This window comes from Carya illinoinensis, chromosome 9 (genome assembly GCF_018687715.1).
Source record: "Carya illinoinensis cultivar Pawnee chromosome 9, C.illinoinensisPawnee_v1, whole genome shotgun sequence".
NCBI classification, from domain to species: Eukaryota; Viridiplantae; Streptophyta; class Magnoliopsida; order Fagales; family Juglandaceae; genus Carya; species Carya illinoinensis.
In genome coordinates, this window is record NC_056760.1 from 1,955,363 (window position 1) to 1,977,741 (window position 22,379).

General features: G+C 37.4%; 5 protein-coding genes across 10 annotated transcripts; 2 read left to right on the top strand and 3 right to left on the bottom strand.

The window, feature by feature from the left end:
- Positions 1-2,007: 2,007 nt before the first annotated feature.
- Positions 2,008-6,158, top strand: LOC122275801 (putative HVA22-like protein g). Of its 5 annotated transcripts, XM_043085061.1 has the most exons (8): positions 2,339-2,450; positions 2,592-2,627; positions 2,779-2,858; positions 3,021-3,119; positions 3,694-3,750; positions 3,832-3,895; positions 4,043-4,249; positions 4,795-6,158. In XM_043085061.1, the coding sequence occupies exons 3-8, from the start codon at positions 2,827-2,829 to the stop codon at positions 5,086-5,088; spliced, it is 753 nt and encodes a 250-aa protein (XP_042940995.1). In that variant the 5' UTR covers positions 2,339-2,450; positions 2,592-2,627; positions 2,779-2,826; the 3' UTR covers positions 5,089-6,158. The 5 variants fall into 5 exon arrangements, with proteins under 5 accessions (XP_042940992.1, XP_042940994.1, XP_042940995.1 ...); XM_043085060.1 differs by lacking the exon at positions 2,592-2,627 and having other exon boundaries at positions 2,308-2,450; XM_043085062.1 differs by lacking the exons at positions 2,339-2,450; positions 2,592-2,627 and adding an exon at positions 2,670-2,688.
- On the bottom strand, positions 4,561-5,872 carry LOC122275803. Its single transcript, XM_043085063.1, has one exon. It carries the CDS (start codon positions 5,870-5,872, stop codon positions 5,345-5,347), a length of 528 nt encoding a protein of 175 aa, XP_042940997.1. The 3' UTR covers positions 4,561-5,344.
- A 2,527-nt stretch (positions 6,159-8,685) lies between the features above and the next one.
- Positions 8,686-13,669, bottom strand: LOC122275800 (transcription factor E2FA-like). The gene is made up of 14 exons (XM_043085057.1): positions 13,205-13,669; positions 11,853-12,045; positions 11,595-11,645; positions 11,381-11,466; positions 11,222-11,310; positions 11,054-11,108; positions 10,722-10,774; positions 10,585-10,635; positions 10,443-10,491; positions 10,253-10,318; positions 10,090-10,166; positions 9,676-9,907; positions 9,470-9,536; positions 8,686-9,383 (listed from the first exon to the last, which is right to left on the bottom strand). The coding sequence occupies exons 1-14, from the start codon at positions 13,424-13,426 to the stop codon at positions 9,250-9,252; spliced, it is 1,425 nt and encodes a 474-aa protein (XP_042940991.1). The 5' UTR covers positions 13,427-13,669; the 3' UTR covers positions 8,686-9,249.
- Positions 13,670-16,200: 2,531 nt separating this feature from the next.
- LOC122275666 (transcription termination factor MTEF1, chloroplastic) lies at positions 16,201-18,713 on the bottom strand. The gene is made up of 2 exons (XM_043084815.1): positions 17,453-18,713; positions 16,201-16,598 (listed from the first exon to the last, which is right to left on the bottom strand). The coding sequence occupies exons 1-2, from the start codon at positions 18,419-18,421 to the stop codon at positions 16,590-16,592; spliced, it is 978 nt and encodes a 325-aa protein (XP_042940749.1). The 5' UTR covers positions 18,422-18,713; the 3' UTR covers positions 16,201-16,589.
- A 166-nt stretch (positions 18,714-18,879) lies between these two features.
- LOC122275667 (2-Cys peroxiredoxin BAS1, chloroplastic-like) lies at positions 18,880-22,025 on the top strand. Of its 2 annotated transcripts, XM_043084816.1 has the most exons (7): positions 18,889-19,274; positions 19,519-19,593; positions 19,879-19,960; positions 20,058-20,137; positions 20,501-20,626; positions 21,519-21,632; positions 21,725-22,025. In XM_043084816.1, the coding sequence occupies exons 1-7, from the start codon at positions 19,059-19,061 to the stop codon at positions 21,839-21,841; spliced, it is 810 nt and encodes a 269-aa protein (XP_042940750.1). In that variant the 5' UTR covers positions 18,889-19,058; the 3' UTR covers positions 21,842-22,025. The 2 variants fall into 2 exon arrangements, with proteins under 2 accessions (XP_042940751.1, XP_042940750.1); XM_043084817.1 differs by lacking the exon at positions 19,519-19,593 and having other exon boundaries at positions 18,880-19,274.
- Positions 22,026-22,379: the final 354 nt, after the last annotated feature.

Consider the following 22,379-nt stretch of genomic DNA (forward strand, 5'->3'; position numbering starts at 1 on the left):
GGAACGTGTTCGAGTCTTTGACCAACTCAATTTCTAGAGAAAGAGAATTCTCAACTCTGGTGATCATGCTGATTCGTGGTGGAGTTTTTTTGACAGGCATTAATCGAAATTTAATTTCCAGGAGATTTTAATAGGAATGAATTATTTGAGAACAAATGCAAAGCAAACTCAAACGACAGCTACACTAGTCAATACGGTGAAGTTTATAACAAAATGGAAAAAATTGTCCGCCGAACGTTCGATGAAATTTCTCGACGTAGTCCGTGGTTTGACTATTACATTATTGTGTATAAATTATATATAAATACGTATAACCCTCGTAATATATTTGGCATTACGTGTTGATCATGCAATAGGATTAGATATGGTTTGATAATAAAAAATTTTATCTTAAATTTAAAATTTTTATCTCATCATTATAATTTTTTTAAATTTTCATATAAAATATAATAAATAATTTAATTTTTTTAAATTTTAAAATAATAATAATATTAAAATATTTTATTTTAAATTCAAAATATTCATCCCGGCAGAAACTAGGTGGATAAGCCCAAGCCATAGGTTTAACTAACCCCCAACTAAAGGTACCAAAACTAGATATGTTGGAATCTGTGACTCTTATCTCATCGGTCTAGTTGTTTTGTATTTGTCCTCGAAGATGCCAATAAACAGAAGCATGCACCTAATTAATTGCCAACGTGTCCACACCAGGTTATATAAACGTCACATTACCAAGGAATATATTATACGAGAGAGAGAGATATTTTGGTACCATGATTCATGGGTGCGTATTAGTTGGTTTAATGGTTGACCTAATATCATACTAAAAAACCCATTTGGCACCTAATACACAGGAGCTAGCAAACACCTTAAAATTTCAATATACCAAAAATGCCCCTCTTCAATTTTTTCCATGTAGTATAAAATTTTATATATTATTTATTTTTAAGGATGTAGCCTTACTAAAATTAATTTAAACTAAGTTTAAGATAAATAATAAATTTATTAAGTTGCATTTTTAGAATTTTATTTTTACATTTATGCAGTAAATTATATAAATCATTCTTAATCTCTTTAATTTTCATTTTATATAAATATGTTATACGATAGAAAAGTTAGCTTCAAAAGAAATTATTGGTCCCGTCATTTCCATTAGACCTATTCCGCACGATACCCATTATATAGATTGATACCCATAAGAAAGGATAGTATATATTAGAAGCAAGCTGTGTGAAAACGATCGAAATACTGATATAATAATAATAATAATAATAATAATAATATATGGACAGTAAATCACGGGGCAATAAATTTTTAATTATTTATTATATATTCTTGAATGTTATGACCAAGCTGCTATCATTTCAATCTTTGTATAAATTAACGGGATTTTTATGATTATGCCACAGCTTCTACTGGCGATCGTTGGCCAAAGTTGAAGTCAACGACGAAGTAATTGACGATGATACCCTTTTTAGTTTTAATGTTCACGATCATAAAATTTAGTTCGAGGTCCCCACAGAAAAGCATAAAGAAAAAGAAAATAACAACTCGTTCATAGTCAAATGCTCTCCATTTTAAAAAATTAAAAAAAAATGCTCTCCATTTTGACCCCTTCATGTGAAGGTTCTAATGCGACCAGGTCATGATATAACACGACATTACATTTATTCCAAATGCTACAATCGTTAACTTCATTAAGTCTCGGCCACAGTTCGAGGAAAGTCATATTTTTGTATATTATAATTTGTGGTGGCTTACATACTCAATGAGACCAGCACATGACCAAAATGAAGATATGCCTTCAATATGGATCGAGATCCTTCATTTTTTTTATTTTTTGTTTAAGCTCTAAGATTTATTTATGATTCAATAAATATATAAAATCTGATATTAAAAAGGTAAGGTCAACATAAGTGATGTAAGGCCGAACGAGGAATTGTCCCGAATCAAATTGCAGCATAGATCAGGTGTGGGTTCCTGTTCATAGTCCAAGCAGCAATAAATTCCTAAACCAACTGAATGCTAACACGTGTATGTACGGAAGGAAATTCTGTAGGTGGAAGAACGGAGGCAAAGCTCACACAGGGAGTAGCTGAGGACGCCCACACTCAATCCCTTGAAGACCAAATTGTCACGAAAGCGCTCCACTGCGTAACCGCCAAAAGGTTGAGAAAAATCCTTTTTGAAGAATCCGAGATATCCCTCCCAAACACAGTTGCGTGTAAAATAACAAAGAAGCGTCCGAGCCAAGAAATCATCCTCCATTTGTTTATCTCTTGGCTTTTAATCCAATCACGCATTTCTCTCTCTTTCTCTCTATATATATATATTAGGATCTTTCTTTTCGGTCTAAATCAAGCTCTCAAAGCTAGTTATTACTGTGTCTCAATTTCTCTCTACCGACAAGACACATTCCTTCCAAAGAATCACAGATCCTTCTTCCAAAGGTAGAAATCTCCATTTCTTCTACAGATTCTCTAAATTCTTGACACCTTATAGATAGATGGCTTTTGTTTCGATGTTTGTAATTATTTTCTTATGAGTTTTCCATTGTAACTCTGTTTTGAAACCCGTTAAATGGACATCAGGCATGGATAGCAGGTCCAGTTGTGGGGTTTTCTTTGGTATAGACAACCGCGAGTACTGAGCAAATTTGTTTCTGTTCAAAAACATCGATGCTTCTTTGTCTCGCCGTTTGTTCTCTATAGATTTTTCGTTTCAATGAAAATTTGACTTTTCAGAATAACCCTGCTAAATAAAGGAGCTTGGTTCCAGGTGTTGCAGGAGTGTTGTAGCGGGTGCTTGACGGGAAGGGGAATAAATATGTTGGGGGATTTCATAACCAGATGTCTTCTGTATGTTGCACCGATATCTATTCTCCGAGATGTTTATCTTAGATCTTCTAATTCGCTTTAGCTCCTTGCTGACTTGTTCTGATTGATTACTCTGTTGTTTTTTAGAATTGGAACCGGTTTTTTCATTTTTTTGATTTTGTTTATTAAATTTCTGGGTCGCAGGCTGCTTCTTGGTTATGCCTATCCGGCACTCGAGTGTTACAAAACTGTGGAGAAGAACAGGGTCGGGATCGAAGAACTCCGATTTTGGTGTCAATATTGGTAACAACCATACGCCTCTCGTTATTTTGCATCTTGTTCAATTCCTGTTGTCTAATTTTGTTTTCGCTAAATGTTAGAGGGCCCTAATTGGTGGCCTTCGTGTGTTCTTTGGGGACCTCGAGGCTGAAGAACTCAAAAAGGATTTTCAGATCGAAAGGTCTTGAAGCCCTTAAGGCCAGTTCAATTTGATCTCTTAAGTTCAAAAGGTTACCATGTAAGCCAAGTAATTGATATAGAATTAGTCAATAATATCATGCGACTATTAGCAATACGAAATCATGTTTGACCCATTATAATGGGTTCTTGTAAATGGGCTTGATAAATAGACATGAAAAGAATTTATGAGAAATGAGTATCTTAGTTGGAGATAGATCATCAGGATCACATGAGCAATTTGCCAATTTCAATCTTCAGCTCCCATTTAGGCTATTGAAGAATGATATGGGAATTCCTCCGTCACGATAATCTTATGACGTTGTGTAAGGTCATAGCTCGTCAATACAAATTCACCGTACTAAATTAGATGCCTTAACTAGCACACGAACTAGATCTCACACTTTTATTTAATTTGCAGGATCATTGTGGCTATACTTACAGCTCTTGAGAGGGTGGTGGACGTATTCATGACATGGTATGCCTGGGTCTTTGATACACTGTATTTACTCGGTCTCTATTTAACTCTGTAATAAACTTATGCCATACTTGTGCGAAGGTTCCCTTTATACGGTGAAATGAAGCTGGCACTTATTATCTACCTATGGTATCCAAGGACCAAGGTAAAAACCATTTGGAAGGGACTTTCCATGGGACTTCTGTTTTTTGTTTTTGCTTTCTGGAGAGGAAAGGGAATTTTGCATAGATTTACTACCATATTCACCATGGTTGTGACTGACATATTTAAATTGAAACTGTGTACAATGAAGGGAACCGGTTATGTATACGAGACCCTGTTGCGGCCGTACGTAGCTAAGCATGAAACAGACATTGATCATAAGTTGCTGGAGTGGAGGGCAAGAATGTGGGACTTGGCCATTTTCTATTGGCAAAACTGCTCGGAATTAGGACAGTCGGCATTCTTCCAAGTCATGCAGTACTTCGCTGCTGGAAGGTTCAATCCCACTAACAATGAGGTAGGATTTATCTCGTTTCACTTGTTCTCCCTTGCCTTCCAGATATCATGCCCCTCACCTCAGGAGTTTCACCCACGTAACCAAACCAGAGTACATGGATTAGAATAGCATAGTTACTATTTCTGTGAAAGCTTCCGTTTTAAACGCTGAAGAATCTCGAACAATTTGATGAAAGCAGGGGCAACTCAGCACAGCATAGCATGCTTTGGCTTAGTTGGATAAATGAAGTATTCGTCTCATCTTATTATTATAATTTTTTTAAATTTTTATATTAAATATAAAAAATAATTAAATTTTTTCAAATTTTAAAATAATAAAAATATTTGATTCAACGTTTCATTTCAACGACATCTTAATCAGCCATATTGAGAACAATTTAGGATTGACTTTTCATTCATTACGAAAACGTAAAGCTACCACCTAATGGACTCCTTTATGAACTAAACTAGCATTTCCGGGCTAGTACTCGTGATTTTGAAGCTTTATCCCTATTTCCAGACCTTAAAATGCCTCATGATGAACTGACGCTTGAACAATCTTTGCAGAGGGCCCAGAATAATCGTTCGAGCACGCCCCAACCGCCCCCAAATGGTGCAGCCAACAAGCAAGCCAGCCGGTCGGACAAAAACAAGTGGCCTCCGAGTCCGAGTGCCCCACCACTGTCCGGCAGCTTGTTCAACCGCATCATTGCCCAGCCAGCGAAATTCGAAGCAGAGTACTTGCGCCCTGACGACGAGTACAGCCAGGAGCGCGGCCCAGCCGATTTCCCGGAAAACAATTCGAGCAAAAACTCGCACCAAGGTCACCTAAATTTTAGGCGCTCTAAACCACATTATTGAGAATTGTACAAATACCTCTATTCTTTTTGGAAAATTTGGAAATCTTATTTCATTCTTTTCTTCTTGTAATATATATTTTCCTGTCATAAGCTTTAGACATTCTCTCTGGGGGTTTGCCATTGAAAATGGTGTAAAAAAAAAAAAAAAAAAAGGTGTAAAAAAAAAAAAAAAACTCAAATCACTTTCACACACATACAAGTCATGGGCATCGGAAGGTTGCCGTGAAGGCGGACGATTGCCGTCAATGTGACCGACGCTATCTTCTCGTCCGGATTCGAAAGGCCTGGAGAATCCGATCGAAAAGCTCGGTCATGGCAGGAACGAGATGGCTTTGAATAAAGGCGAGGCAGGCGGTGAGGCTTGTGGAGAGTCTGAGGCAGACGCGGCGGAGGAAGTGTGGGCCGGAGGAGCTTGGGGAGGAGGACATAGGCTGGAGGTAGGCCCATGCGGCCTGCTTCACGAGGCGGTTGCGGATTGATATCTGGTACCCGGAGTTAGCGGCGGTGGGGGACGCGACGGTTGCGTCGGACGAGGAGGGAAGCAGGTCTTTCAAGGAGGTGTAGGCCAGAGAGGACTTGAGGGAGGAGACGAGCTCGAAGTCTAGAGAAGGTGCGGTGCCGTTTTGGAAGGGGAAGCTGTGGGAGCCTTGAAGCGGCTTGGTGGTGGTGTTTGGGAGAGATAACTTTGCGGGGACCTCCACCGGAGTGGCGATCGAGTTCCTGCGTCGCAGAGCCGATGATCGCTTCGGCGGCTGCTCTGGATTTAGCTCGGCGGAATGGTCCATAGAGAATTCCAGAAGGGGTAGAGAGAAAGACGGATGGGTTCGAGTTCTCAGTAAAAAGAGAATAGTTTGGCAGCGGCGGCTACCTCTTTAGCCTGTGCGACTATCGTCTCCTATCTTTTTATCCGACAGTTGGGTGCGTGAATGTGGATCATGTGTTCAGTGTTGTGTTGTCTGTGATTTTCCGAAATTCCCTTTCTGACTATAACATTTCCGATATTATTCTTCTTGTTATCCCAAAGTTTTATTAATATTTATACACGACGCTCGATGCTATTTCCCCTGTTAATCAAATTAGAGCTTATATTTTGTACAAAATTCTATTATTTTAATGATATGATGTGCATGTTTTCACTACAGCCAAGCAGAAAATAAATCTTTGGGGGTAAAATTTAAATAACTTTTAACGGTAATTCTAATTTATACCTCTAAAGCATACATGAAAAGCATTTATAATGTCCAAGAAATTTCGTATCATGCAACTAATCAAAAGACGAGAAAATTTGTTGGTTTGACCGAAGGTCCTGTTCGGCGTTTATTTCTTGTTGATTACATCCCAACGTTATAGAATAAGAAATAATATTTGTAGTCGTGGTTGTGCAAGCGTTGAGTAATTTTTTTGAAAAAAGTAAATTAATACAAGACCTATATGAAAAAAAAAAAAAAATTAACTTTTTAATTGACCTAACTCTTTTTCACCTAACTCTTTTTCAAGACGATTGCATGACGTTTACATATTCTACGATTGTACATAACATTACTTATATATAATAGGAGATCCAAAAATTAACAACTTCACCAACCAATAGTATCATTTTATTACTTTGATATGTATATACTCGCATTTGTTACTGTGTCGAAAACAGAAAATCCTAAAATATTTCGTCGCAATACCTCTTACATATGTATATATACAGACAAAAGATGTTGGCGACGCGAATATGTGCGATATCCGGTCATATATTTATTATAAGCGATGAGTATGCAGATAATGGTCCACTTGCAGGATTTAGCTTGGTGTTAGTGCTTATCTTGAGCACAGGGTTGAAATTTTTCATTCGGTTGACTGGGGGGAGGGACTTAGGTAAATTTGAAACATAAATGATGCAAGTTTTATCCTATAACTACATGTTATGTTCATATGGGAATACCACATATCTGTACACCAAAAATATTTTAAAAAATTATTGGAAATTAGTTTGAAAGCACACTTCATTGGCTTAACTATCAACTGCTAGTCAGTGTCCTTGGATCTTTGCAATCATAATCGTGGAAATTAAGGACCGCCGGCAATCCTACTTCTCTGATTACCAGTCTGCACTTTGATTTGGTGAGCTGAAATTCAAATATTTCTCTCCAGAATTTGAGTCGAACTATGAAGCTTTAATTGAAACCCCCCAACCTTGGGAGGTTTATGAATAGTTATTCTTTGGTTTTCTTGTCTTCTAGTGCTTGAACAGTGGGGCATGAAGGAAATAATGAACAAGACATTAGCTACATATTCGAGTCTACCAAGAAGCTCTTGTATTCATTGTATGTTTTCTCGGAACAGTTGGACCCCACATGCGTTATCTATGGTAAATCCCACTTTGTTTTCTTTGTAAATAAGATACTTATTTGGAGACGAGAAGGTGAAGAAGATCAGCAATTACCCGATGTTGCCAAGCAGATAAATTTTAGGCACAGACATCTACGTATCAATTAATGGAAGAAAAAGGATTTAACATCAACGAGAAAATTTTCGGGGAGGAAATAAATGTGGCTCGTTACTCAGCGTTCAAAGGCATCTGTTGATCTCAACTCGTGGGTATCGATTGGGTTTTCGAGTTGAAAAAGGATTTAACCTACAGCTCTGTAAATATAAAGATGTTATTTGAAAGGCAACGCGACTAGGTATTTGGATTTCTATCAAATGGTCCAAAAACCAAACACCTTTCTTCTACCATTTCTACCACTTGGGTGGATTTATCCCACTAGCTACTGCACTCCATATTTCGTGAAAATGACTTGACTGACAAGTGGCAAATTAACATGTCCAAAACATTGTCAACCAATGGCCGAAAAAGGCACTACTCAACTTGAAAGTTATTTAGTTTGCTGCCTACCATGATTTAGTTTGTGGTTCGAGACCGTGCGCAGTCCTCCCTTGGCCCACCCCCATGATTGAGACGAGGGCTTTACGCAGCCGAGCTCCACTCACCACACATCGATACACACTCAATATGGGTGTACATGCTAAACCATACTATGGCTATTTTCAAAAAAATTGATACATCCGACGTCCGATAATTCAAGAATTCATATAGGAATTGCAGCTGGGTGTTTTGAACGACTCTTCACTACCCCAAACTTGGATCAAGGAAATGATGCTCAGTCATTATCCTACTCAGCTCCTTGTGTAATCTTACGGTTGAATGCGTACAAAAGGAAGCAGACACAGGAAAATAGAATATAAAGAAGTGAAACCAACTAAAAATGAAAAGAAACAGAAGATGGAAAATATCTCACACGGGGGAATTCGATGTGGACATTGGAAACAAATTGAAATTGCAGTAAGGACTGAAGTGACATGGGGAATAATTACTCTTCCTAAAAAGAAATGATATTTACAATTATAGAATGCACAAACGTCATACAATTTCTTTAAAAAAAATGAGTAAAAACAGAACTCACATAATAAAAAATTAATTTTTTAATAATGAACTACACTCTTACAAAAGGATTGCACACTGCTGTACACTCTACGAATATTATCTAACATTACTAAAAAAAAAAAAAAAGACAACAAAAGGACGTGCAATAATTGTTAAAGAATATGAAAAAGGAAAGGTTTATATCACCATAATGGAATATCAAATGCTTACAATCACAGCTTATACCAAAGATTAAAATCATACAATTAGATCAATATGAGGGCAGGAAATATAGCTGGTTGCAGCCCCATAATATCCATATCCATTACACAAACCTTGTAGCATGTTAACATTTGCAACATTCCTCAATTTAAATAGACACTAAGGTGCTGCAGACAAAGAATGGGTCCGCATATATAATGAGACCATGAATGTATATTCCTTGTTTCTTTCTAGCGTGTGCCCTAACTTTATCCAATGCACCCATAATAAAAGTAAGCATTATACCCTCCGCAGTAAACGTTCACCATCTTAATTGCAAGAGAACTGATTTATTCATACCACGGGGCCCTCAACTGTACAGTGTAAGAATTAGCCCTAGCCGACATCCATTGCTTCTTCCAGAAGCTTTGCCAGCATTCATCGCCAGGCAGCCCTTTGGCATCTTTAAACAATAGTTTTAAGACAAAGGTCATTACTGGGATAAAGACATGAGTTTCTTGATTAAGTGCCACAGGTAAATCACATTCATCTCTGAGTAGAGTTAACAGCTGTAGACGGCACTTCAGTGATCCCAGATATTGGAGTTTGTGGAATGGGAGTACTGACATCAGCTATCCCGAAGTCAGCATGAAGAATATCCATTCCATTCCACTCAACGCCTGCCCATAGTTGGAGTTGAGAAATTGAGCATCCACATTAGATATAAAAGGGGAAACAGAAAAAAAAATGCTTCTAAGTTAGATACCATCTGTTTTCCACATATCTGTTATGCTAACTTCAGCATCTGACAGAAGCCAGTAATCCGCATCATTCTGCAATAAGAAAATAGATAAAACTCAAGTCAAATCATGCATATGCCTTCCAACAGTTGACTCTCATTCTTCACAAATCTAATGTTATTTTGGTAATAATTAGCTGTAGGAACAAATGACTCAGAATAACTACACATACATCAACATCTGAGGGAACAATCTTCATCATGCCTCCGGTAAAATCCTGTGAAGCATCAACATCAGAGCATATTTGATGACTGGGTTGGGCCTGAGGTGCAATTTCCTTGCTGGTGCTTTTAATGTCGACCACTTCTGTGGGTGGATTCTCATTCGAACCTGAGTTTGAGGCCACTGGGAAGCTCACGGGTGGCTCAACACCATTCATTTCCTCAAACTTCTCCTCAAATTGACTGCAAAATAATCAAACAGAGTTAAGGGGGGAAACAAGGAGGGAGATGGGAAAAAAAATGATAACACGAGGAAATAAAAAATATAGCACCAGAACATAGAAAGGATCTCAAAGTGTTATTTCAGAGTGTTGATAGGTCATTACCCTACAAGGTTTTCAGCCTAAAAAATAAGACATAAATACCTGACAAGGTAGACGTCAATAGGACCCATTGTGCTCCTAAGAATAATTCTATATCTCCTCTGTGGATAGTCAACAGCCTGGTGTGAATACAAAAAGCGTCATACATTGAATAAATGCTAAACATAAAGTGTATCTTCTTTCAACTTGTATGATCTGGACTTACTTCATCTGGATCTGGGACTTCCAGAGTGGTTCCATGTGGAGCCTTAATTGCTAACAGGGTTTCATTCTGCCGAAGAAGGAAGCCTAACAAGTTAACTAAAAAAGCCAAAACAATATTGAAGATATGTAGAAGGCGAAGGTGAGAAATGTTTACAATTATACCAAATCAGTATAACACAGAATGGACTAACCAGTAAGCAGGGTATGCTCTTGATGTCTTCTTTGGTTACAAAAAGCCACCTAATGTGATGAATGTAACAGTCACCAGGGTGCAAAGCTTATAAACCATTTGTGTTTCTTTGTTCTTAATAAGTATATGGGAAAAGAGTTTACCTTTTGTTATTTTCATCTTGACTCAAATCTCTCAATCTTTCCTGCATTTCCCTGCAAAAAGTTTGAAAGTATCAGCTTGACTTAACAATTTCAAGATGGAAACATCTATTGCATGAAAAGTAAATCAATCATATAACCTTATCTGATCATCTAAATTTTGCTCTTGCAGCGTAAGGTTTTCAACTTCTGCCTGCAGGAAAAACCATGAGAACTTTCATCTTTGGTGAAAACAAATCAATTACTTTCTTTCTTTTGCTCCTTTTCATTCGTTCTCTTTTGTCCTGATTATCATTCAATATTTAAACCTGTCACGGACAGGACATCGGAGTTGTGGTCCAGAAATTTTTCAATATGGACAAGTACAGACCATAACAAGAGAACAAGAGAACATGTAAGCATTCCAAACTGTGACTAATTGGGGGGGAAAAAAAAGTTTGCATCACAAGAATCAACAGCCACAGCAACAAACCTGTAACATAGAGGCATCATCTTCCACCTCCCCCGGCCTTAAAGCATCTAGTCCCCTAATCAGTCATTCAACCAATTCTAACATAAGTTATTGTGTTCTTCAAATGCTAAGTAGAACTTCAAACCAAAGCCAATGAAAAGCAAAGAAACATCAGATATTAAACATTACTTCCAATGTATTCTGTTCTTGAGCTTCTTTTCAATGAGACCAATGCCTTCTAAGACATTTGTGATGTCATATATCCGCCTCTTCTGCACCTGTATCATTAGAAACCCCCGTATTAGTATTTAGTATAACAAATGCATAACCAGTTAGCAAAATGATAACCTCCAAAGTTCCTGCTGCTTTGTTTAGGTCAAGAATACCATCCTCTGCTTGCTTGAGCAAATTGATGAATTTTTTTGTCAACAATCCTGTAAAGTTATGGCACTTCATCAGGTTCGCACAGGTATCTGAAAGACTCAATTGGAAAAAAAAAAAAAAAAAAAAAAAAAAAAAAAAAAAAAAAAAAAAAAAAAAGATGCCAACATTTCAGATTTACCTAGGGAACTGTCATAACGACAGCTGCCAGGAGTAAGAGGAGAAGGGGAACCTGCACGGATATATAAATTGTCTTGTTAGATCATATTTTGCTAACAATGCTGGCAGATTAAAGAATAATGCCAAAACCCCTTTCTAAAGGTCGTATCAGATTAAAGGGTAAACAACCCAACATTGTTTGTTTCCGAGAATAAGTTTTTATCAAAGCTGATATCATATGGTCTAAATCAACTGGGGTATAGTGGAAAAAGTGCCTCACCAGCATTTGACACAGGTGTTTGGGGCCCAGATCTGCTGCCCTTTGAAGCCTTTGACCTATTGTATATCCTTCCACCTTTTAGAGAAACCGGCGTGCTCAGGGGACTGTTAACTACACTAGTGAATCCAGGACTGGCGTTCCACTCAATAGACTGAACCTCATTCTTGTCTATTCCACTCTTCCGCTTTAATTGCTGAGAATCGCCAGAAGTTTATGAATTTACATTAATGATGGGCAGAAAACTTTTTTTTTTTTTTGGGATAAGTAATGATGGGTAGAAAACTAGTCAACAAATATATACAGTTATGGCGAATCAATTTCATTATTAAACAACTCGAGTGAGATACATATTGCACTTAAATGCTAATGAGACTGGAAAACTCAAACCACAATGAAGAAACTGCAAGCTGTTACAACCACGAGTATATTGAAGTATGTGAATCTACTAAATACTAGAAGTGCAGAAACAATTAAAATCATGAGCAATGAAATATTAACCTGGAAAATGTTAAGACAAAAAATGTTAGCATATATAATGAACCACAATGTCAGAAATCAGGTACAAATATAAGCTAACCGAGCACTGATACAGAATCCTATGCTGGCTGTGGAAGAATGAAATTAAGGTCAATACTCCATATCACTACCAAACAGTCTACATCCAAGTGGTGATCTCGTTTTGATATAATTTCTAATGATGACTCAAAAAGGAGCAAAACAATACAAAAACAATCCAATAAGTTTCCTAAGATGCCCAAACTTCTCTTCATGTTCATGCATGAAAAATCTTAAGGTTATTGTAATTGTTGTAGCCAAAAACAACACGATTCATAACATATGCATTCACAAAATCATCTTTCTGACCTCTGCATCGCAAAATGAAGCAATTTTATTTTTTATTTTTTATTTTTATAAGTAAAATGAAGCAATTACTAGCAAACAAGCAAAGCTGAGTGATTAATACTGGAATAAATTTTCAAGCAGAGTCTTCAAGCAGCCGAATTAAACTCACTCACAGTAATCCGCTCAAATCCGGTGTCGTCCAGGTAAAACAAAGCACAGTCAAAATACCTGAACAGATTTAGCACAGATTTGCAGGCGCGCTCATATATCCTCAATACGACCATGAAGTCTGAGCGTAACTTTATAATTTGACAGAAACTCGCGAAACAAACGTGAATTCCTTTGCAATTCTTAGCATTCCATCAGAGAAAAAAAAAAACAATTCAAAGCATTTCACCACCAATCTCGTTATGATTATCCAAAATTCGCCAATTAATTATCCTACAGGCCAAGTGAAGCGGATTGAACCTAAAATCAAATAAAAAAAGGAAATACGACAATAAACTCACGGGCGATCTAACGACAATAGCTTCGGCTTCATGATCGGCGGAGGCGGATGCTCTGCGAGAATCGGCGGCAGAAGAGAAGCGGTGGTAGTCATCGGGAGGGACAAACGGCGGCTTCGTCGACGCGAGCGCCGTGAGGTTACGCTTCGGCAGCGGTGGTGGGATCTGGACCATCCCGGTATGCGGAGGTGCCGGACGGTTAGGAGCTCGAGCGCCGCCGGACATGGATGGCCGAGTGATCGAGCCCTGAGTTTCCTCGAGTGGAGGATCTGTGAGAGGTTTTGGTAATTCGAAGCACAATCTGATCGTTTTGGGGAAACCGGACAGGATGTGAGCGGAAGTGAAGGGGTGTAGGGTTTTGGGAGGGAGGAATGGGATCTGAGGGTTAGAAAGAGAAGGGTTTGGGAGAAAGTGAGCAGAAAACGAGGGAAGGAGGGAATTTTTAGTTTCGGATAGATGTGGAGGGAAGCACAGCAGAAAATAGAAGTATATCTTTTCCCACTTTTGCCCTTTATGTTTTGTGTTATTATGTTCTGACCTCATCTAATTTGTATACTTGTTTTTTTGGTCATCTTGGCTGGGTTATAGAAACTACCTGCTCTCAAAGCCCAAGAAATAAAACAATAACCTCAATGGAACACGGTAAGGTCTTGTTTGATTTTGTAAAATTTTTAAAATATCTTATTTTAATTTTTAAATATTATTTAAATATAATATTTTTTACTTTTAAATTTAAAATTTTCATCTAATCATTATAAAATTTTCAAACTTCTAAACAAAACTCATAAAATAATTCAACTTTCTTAAACTTTAAAACAAAAATGATATTCTAACCCTATTTTAATTTTATAATATTTTTCTTGAAATTTTTTTCTTTTATTTTTTAAAACCTCATAAAACTATTAACTCAAATTATTTCATTATTATTTACAAATTTCTTATTTTATCTCATTTAATATGTATAACCAAATAATGCCTAAAATCGTATTTACTTTCTTCCTATAATAAATATTAATTTACTTAATATCCAAAAGAAATAACTCTCCAATAAAAAATTATTTTGTCATTTGTTTAATTGATTTGTAGTGTAGATTTTGGCTATAAAGAAAAAAAAAAAAAAAAAAAAAAAAAAAAAAAAAAAAAGATTTACTGTTAAGGCCACTCCTAAGGTTGCCCACCCCAAAAAGTAATATTGATATTTGGACTTTTTAACCACCAATTTTAATATTGTTGTCCACATAATTTAGGTCCAGTTTAAAATTTGGAATTCAGTCAAATTTTAAATTGAGTTTAACATTTAAATACCAAATTCTCAAATCATTAAATTTATCTCAACTCAAAACTTCTTTATACATAAAATCCACAATTTTTTTTAACTCGATACCTTTTTACACGCAAGACTAACAAACTTTTTTAATTTTTTTATAAATACATCTAAATTCATCATAACATCTAAACTTATCTTAAACTCCATAAAACTTACTCAATTATCTCAACTCACTATTATTCATAACAAATTTAATTTATTTCAACTCAGTTCAACATTCAAATAGAATATTAATTTGATGACTTTCCATTAGTGAACATGTCTTGTCTGGTTTATTGCCCTCTCCTAAGAATAAAAGGTATGGAGAGGGACAGTGTTTTCATCTTTGTTCCATTACTAACTTGTCAAAAAAATCTTTGTTCCATTACCATGACAACAGATAAAAGATGGAATCAAACAAAAAGACAAATTTAATAAATCTCATTCTTATTAATAGAAATAAAATGGAAAATCACCTTTCGATGAATTCGATGCTCCATACTCTATAGTATGGGTTTAGGGCATTAGTACAAGAAAAAGGGAACGGCGGCACGTGATTTGAATTTACCCAAACATATGGGTCATTACCATAAAAAGAAGATAACAACGGACGAAAAGAACAAAATCTAAACAAATAGGCGAAGCGATACGCGCCTTTAGTTGTCTTCACCTCAAACGGCTCTCCTATGTCATGTAGTCACGTTTTCATCTCTCTTTTTGTCCGTACCATGGAATTCCAACCCAAGGTGCAAGATGCAAATGTTGTTGTTGATTTTTTTTTTTTCCCATTTATTTCCCTTAATAATGGTGCAAATGCTAATAATTTATGACGTGTACTCGCCGCTGTTTATTTTATTCGGAGTTTTTACTTTTATCAGTGGGTTTGACCGTACCAAGTCATCATGTTAGATTATGATGCACTTTTGACAAATTTGGATCGCTTTTTACTTTTTCTTTTAATCACCTAATGCATTTTATGTTGAAAGTAGTACCTCACAGACACACACGTACACCCGGGTAATCTTCTCACCCTCTGTTTCATCTACTGCAAACTGCAAGCCATTTCTGTTCATTACTACCGTCGTACTTGGCCGGATCAAGCCTTCATTATTCACGCCAGTTTTAGATGTTTATCGCTTTGATAAATAACTGATCAAGCATCCGAATGCTTATCAAAATAAAATGTCAAGACTCAAAATAGTTATTGGTGTTGACGAGATCCAATGATTTATTGATAGGAGATGAATAGAGCATTGGATTTTATCAATAGTGAAAATATATAGAGTGAAAATTGTTCATCTTCATAACTTAAAGACCAATATAAATACCCAATAAGAAAGATTATTTTTAATATTTAACTCAAAATGTTACCATGTAGATCTATAAAAACCTCCATTCAACTCACTAGAAAGAGCATCTTCCTCAAGGTGGTAGGTGGACATAAGATGCATGCGATAACAAAGTGAAGTAGCATCATAGTTTTGCATGAAAACTAAAGCCCTTGGCATCGACCTACTACTATGACTAACAATATCGGGATCCAGTGAACACATCACTGATAAGCACTTCCCCAAAACAATACCAATGATTGTTCTTCAAGGATTGAATCAGGAATTCAGATGAAAAAAACTGAGGATAGAAGAACCTACAAATATCATAAGCCCAATGGAAATAAACCTATAACGCATAAAAGTAACTTAAGAGGGATCATTCATGTCGGGTAAGTCTAAGAAAACAACCAACAGATCCCTAACTTTCAGACTTTACTGCCACCATTGGAGGTACATCAGTTCAGATAAACTAAAAACACAGGACATAATTGACTTACACTATGAATCGTTCGAATTCTATCAGACATCCCGAATTGAAAAACCTTAATCAACGGTTAATCTCCCTAACCTAAAACTTAGTCATACAAAGGGTTATACTATAAATCTTACGTTTGATTGCAGGATAGTGGTAGCAATGCAGTTTAAGTGCGTAGGAGAACAGCAAATCCAGACTTTATGATCTGATACTCGACAGCAAATCCAGACTTTATGATCTGATACTCGACAGCCACTCAGATAATGTCTTATTTTCCTAAATCACCTAGATAAAAATACAAGAACAGATGAATTACATGGATGACAAGCGTTGCCCATATTGTTTTATCACATGGATAACGGTTTTTTTCTTCTTTTTTTTTTTTATTTTTTATTTTTTATACGGATAGCAGTCTTTTTCTACCCGTTTGAAACTGAACCATTAAACATCATGTCAGAATAGTTTTTTAATTAGATTCGAAACCTGAGGTTTTCGACAACATAAATGCTATGTACAAATTTACAATTACAAGCATCCAAAAAATCACTCCATGGGAATAATGTGACACACTGTCCCTAAACTTCCAATCTTTACAGATTGATCCATAAGGTCAATTAAATTTTGACAAATTTTCAGTTATTTTTTTCAGAAACAAAAAAGAAGAACAAATTGCCACACAAACCTCAAGTTTCCACCGTAACAAGTATGAATTTCAGGAAGAAAGAACAGTGTTTCCAACAAAAAAAATTGTACCAATCTGATCCAAGGGCCCTAAATTGTTGAAGCTTCACATGGACGAACTGAACAACATCAAGCATAAATTTTTTTTATTGGTAAACGAGAACTTTATTGATGACAGAAACAGGGATAGCCCAAGAAATAACATCAAGCTATTTACTTAAATAGTTGATTTAAAATAATTTTCTCAAAACTTTTGCATTGGAGTGGTGTTCCAACGTGTTATATCATCAAGGTGCTTTTCGTGTTATATTGCGGAACGCACATTGCGCAAGTGTCAGCCAATTGAAACTTGGCAAAGACAAATTAAATCTAAATTTAATCTATACATTTGAATCAATATGACAATTTGTATACCACAAAGGGGAAGTTCTCAATGGTATAGAAGAATTACACCATACCTCCAACCTCTCTTGGAATTGCGTCTCACTCGTCTTTAACAATACGGGGAGAGGAAAGCACACACCCTTCTCTACACAACACTGGTGCCTAGGCTTGATCCTATTCTCTAAGCTAAACGAGAAGTACTGCGGAAACTCTTTCAGCTCCTGCAAATCCCTTCCCATTTCCACCACAAAGTAATCGAATTTCGGCTCGAAATTATGCTTGACGCTGCAATTAAATAGCTGCGGAAATCTCCGAAACATGGATACCGCGTCTTGGTGCGAAAACCCAATTTTTTCGAAGTACTCGATTCTGGGTATGAGCTTTTCTTCGACACTAGTGGAGAGCAAAGACGTGTGCTTGTTAACCTCATAGATGCCGATACTCTGGAGAAAGTATAGGGTGGGGCGGAGTCGTTGCTTGACGCTGCAGACGAGCAACCTGGGCCGTCGGTTGATGACGCGCTTGAGATCGGAGCCGTTGACGCAGACCTCGCGGAGCAGGAAGGTGAATACGGGGACTATGTCGGAGACTCGAGAGGTGAGGATTTCGGGGCACATACCGGCGATTCGGCGGAACTCGATGGAAGTGAAACCCAGGGAGGTCATGTAATCGACGGTGGATTTGACGTCAGAGAGGGATGCGGAGACGATCGGAGGGTAGTGGTTGATGAGGGAGAAGAAGTCGAGGCCGATGGAATCGAGGTAGAGCATTTTCTCCTGGAATTGGGAATGACGAGGATTGGGCTGGTGGAGTACTGGGCGACTCGGGGGCGACATGGAGGAAAGTTCTGGAGTAGTATGGGATTTAAGCGGGAGAGAGATAGCTGCTTTGAGGGAGAATACATGGAAAAGGTGGTTTTTTGAGCGAGAAAGTGAAGGAGAATCATGGTGGGGAGGGAAGAAACTGGATTTTGAGAGGAAGGAAGAGGGAGAGAAAGAAGGCTTAGTAGAGGAGGAGAGGAAATGGATAGTTTCTTGGTGCATTGTATGGGCGCTACATGGCTGATGGTGAGTTGGCTGTTGTATTCTCTGGCGGGGGAGTGTTTTAAGAGGAGATGCGGGTAGAGACCGGAGAGGATAAGGATGTAAGCTTAATGATTTGAAGATTACGAGAGAATGCTATCTGAAAATCTAAGCTACAGACAGAAGTTGGGGGGCAGGGAGAATGAGAGAGACGAGGAAATAAGGACGAGAGGCCCAAAAGATCACGACGCCTGACAATGTTCGGACTTTACTTCTAGTTGTAGTTGGGCCATTAAATATTTTATCACCGATTTGTGTTGGCTGAGGAAAGTGGAGGAAAAGTAGGCCGGCCTTGTGGAGATTTATGTGACCAGGAAAAGCCCAATGGGCTAAGACAGAATGTATGAAGCGAGTTACCCGATATATATGGCGCATAATCTGGTAAAATTTTGGTTTACGTCTATCTCTTCGGACTCTCAACTGTCTACGGGAGCTGGGGTTAGGAGACATGTCTAAATCAATAACCCCACCAAGCCCACACCTGCCGGTCTTCTTTATCAGTTATCGACTTTACTTGCCCACCATTCTCCGCCAAAGACTTCCCAAAGCCGCATTGAGAGAAGTGAGAGCCGGCCAGCTTCTCTATACTGTCCCCTAAATGGCCTGCTCAGCTGCCTTCACCACTCTCTTCTCCTCAAACCCTAGGGCTTTCTCTTCTAAACCCGTTGCTTCGATCTCCAATCCCTTCTCTCAAACCCTAACCATCCCCACGTCCTTCACCGGCCTCCGTAAACCCCTCCAATCCCATGTCCCTCGCTCCATTTCCCTCACTCGCGGCTCCCATTCTCGACGGACCTTTTCCGTCAGGGCTTCTGTGAGTTATTTTCTTCTCTTTATCTCCCCGCTTCTTGTGGATTCCGTTCTCTGATTCTTTTTTCTCCACTTTCAGCAACTCAGTATTGTTGTTGTTGTTGTTTTTTTTTTTTTTTTTTTTTTTTTTTTTTAACTACTTGCAGTACTGTTAACTCCAATGCCAATATTCTAGAGGATATCAATTTGTTTTTTCTTTCTATGTTTCGAATTATCATATGTGTCTAGCGCTGTTGCTCTTTGCACAGATTGAGCTTCCATTGGTTGGAAATAAAGCACCAGATTTTGAGGCCGAGGCTGTTTTCGATCAGGAGTTCATCAAGGTAGCTTATAAAGAACAAATGTCCAGAATCTCAGTAGCACTCATGATTGTTTTTGCAATCTCCAAATTAGACTGGGTCGTCAAGTTATGAGATTGGTGAAGTTTCAGTCGATGCTTATAAACTCGTCTAAACTATTTGAGTATGATTTTTTGTTTGAGAGAGTCAGCTAGGTCAGCTAGGTAGATTAATGAATTCAGGGACTGATCCAAGGAGACAGCCAATTCTTATGCTCCTGCTAAGTTAATTTATTTGCGTTTCCATATAACTGAAGTATTTTCATTTCAGGTTACACTCTCCGAATATATTGGGAAGAAATATGTGATTCTCTTTTTCTACCCGTTGGATTTCACATTTGTTTGTCCCACTGGTTTGTTTGACACTCAACTAATCTAAATCGAACGTTTATGTACTAGTGGATGCTAAAGCTTTCCTATATTATCATTTCTCTTCTCCCTCATTCACAGAGATCACTGCTTTCAGCGATCGCCACGCTGAGTTTGAGCAGCTAAACACAGAAATATTGGGCGTATCAACTGACAGTGTGGTAAGTTGTTTTCTCCATTTAATTTGAAGACTTCTAAAGCCAATGGTACCCCATTCATTTTTTTGCTTTAATAAATGTTTTGGATTCGATAAATTGGTGTATCATTACAACAAACATCACATAGAGTTGTCTTCTAGATCGGCGCACTAAATTTTGGTTTTCTAGTATATAGTGCTGACTGTAATTCCAAATTCATATATCAGATGTTCGTTATAAACTTTTGAGATAACTGGTGTGCTATTTTGTTGGCTTTTTGGATGAAGTGTGTACATGTGTTTCCTCAATAGAAGTAGATTACTGCTATGCTCTAAGTTGGAATTGCCTATTTTCCTTTTCCTAATGCTCGTGTTATCCTTGGTGTAGTTCTCACACCTTGCATGGGTCCAAACAGATAGAAAGTCAGGTGGGCTTGGTGATCTTAAGTATCCCCTGATTTCTGATGTCACCAAATCAATCTCAAAATCGTTTGGTGTGCTAATCCCAGACCAGGTATGAGATAATTCGTTATTAATGGAGTTTCCAAAATTGTTTTCTAACATTAAGAAGTGGCATGATCTAGTTAAAAATATTGAATTGTGTGGTAGTCTTGGCCAACTCCTTGTAGTAAATTGGGGAGGTTGTTAAAAATTGAGATTTGGACCTTCATCAGGAAACATGGTACAAGGCAAATATTATGAACTTGTTTCTAGGAAATTCCTTCTAATAATCACATATGCATACACGCCCATCTCAGAATAGAAGTTTCTTACCATCTAGTTCTATATTGCATATTCTGCTTGTAAAACTTTTGCATTTCATCTTTTATATGCTACATTCTTTGGTCTTTAATTGATAAATACGAAGTTGGATGATAAGGAACTGCAGGTCTGAATTTAGCTGTTTTCTGTCTTTTTCTATTGAGTTCTTCTACTTAGCAGCCTTACACCACACACTTGCTGATATGGGTTTTTATTTTTTAATCTTTTTATATTTTTTCTCTCAGCAAGTGTATGGTGTAGGGCTGCTGAATGGAATTTTACTTTTATCTATTTCCTTGGTGTTTTTACTGTTTTCTATATTGTTTAAAAATAAAGTTGCCAGTTTTTCAAATTACCATCCTTAAATTAAACTGAAGTACAGCAATAGAAAACAGGGTATTGACTTTTCAAATAAAGTGAAGATAAAGTTGGGGATTTTTGTTAATATTTTGCTCATTTTGGAACTTCACATAATAAAATGGAAGGGATATAATGTAATGCTCGTAAAATGCTTGGATAGATGCTTTTGGTATTTTGGTTATAGTTTTTTTCCATTTACTATAGCTTTGTTTGCATTATGTTCTATTTTTTTGCATGATAATTTGCACATGATTTCCAGCTTAGAAGTTCGTTCAATCTTTTAGGGGATCGCATTGAGGGGACTTTTCATCATTGACAAGGAAGGAGTTATACAACACTCCACCATTAACAATCTTGCCATAGGCCGGAGTGTTGATGAAACGAAAAGAACACTCCAGGTAATTATGTATTGAAGGACAGAATGAGTAGTGTTACTCCCCAACTCTTGATTAGTTAACTTCAAACTCAATTGTTGCTTTGTGCCATGCAGGCTTTGCAGTATGTGCAGGAGAACCCAGACGAAGTTTGCCCTGCTGGATGGAAGCCCGGAGAGAAGTCTATGAAGCCAGACCCTAAGCTCAGCAAAGAGTACTTCGCAGCAATATAGAGTTGGGCTACCTTTTTATGACCCCAGTTGCATGTTTATTTCAGTACGGGAGGTGTAAAGGAGTTTTATACTCGTGTAACGTCTTATTAGTTTTCGTGAATTTTGAGCAGCAGTGTGTGGGAATAAATGCAGGACTTAACCTGTTTTCTGGAAAATATTGATGTAGCTAAGCACAATTGATGCATTGCAGCCTCTATTATCATGTGTTTGAATCATGATCCAATCGGATCAATTCACGGTAGTGCTCCAACAAACATGGGTACCAGTACTAGGCATTAGGCACAGAGAAATACTTTTTGCAGTCGGGAGATGCAATCGGCGTGTAGTCGACTGTAAAAAAAAAAAATTAATACAGAACTTATATGAAAAAAAAAATTATTTTTATAACTTTTTATAATTCATGTAGATTCTCTTGAATATAAAAAAAAAAAATTTTATAATTTTTTTTTATTCATTCCGTACAGCTGACTGCATGTGGCGACTATATGTAGCAAAGCTGTTAGGCACAGGGTGATGCTACTGTGCCGCCCAGCGTTTA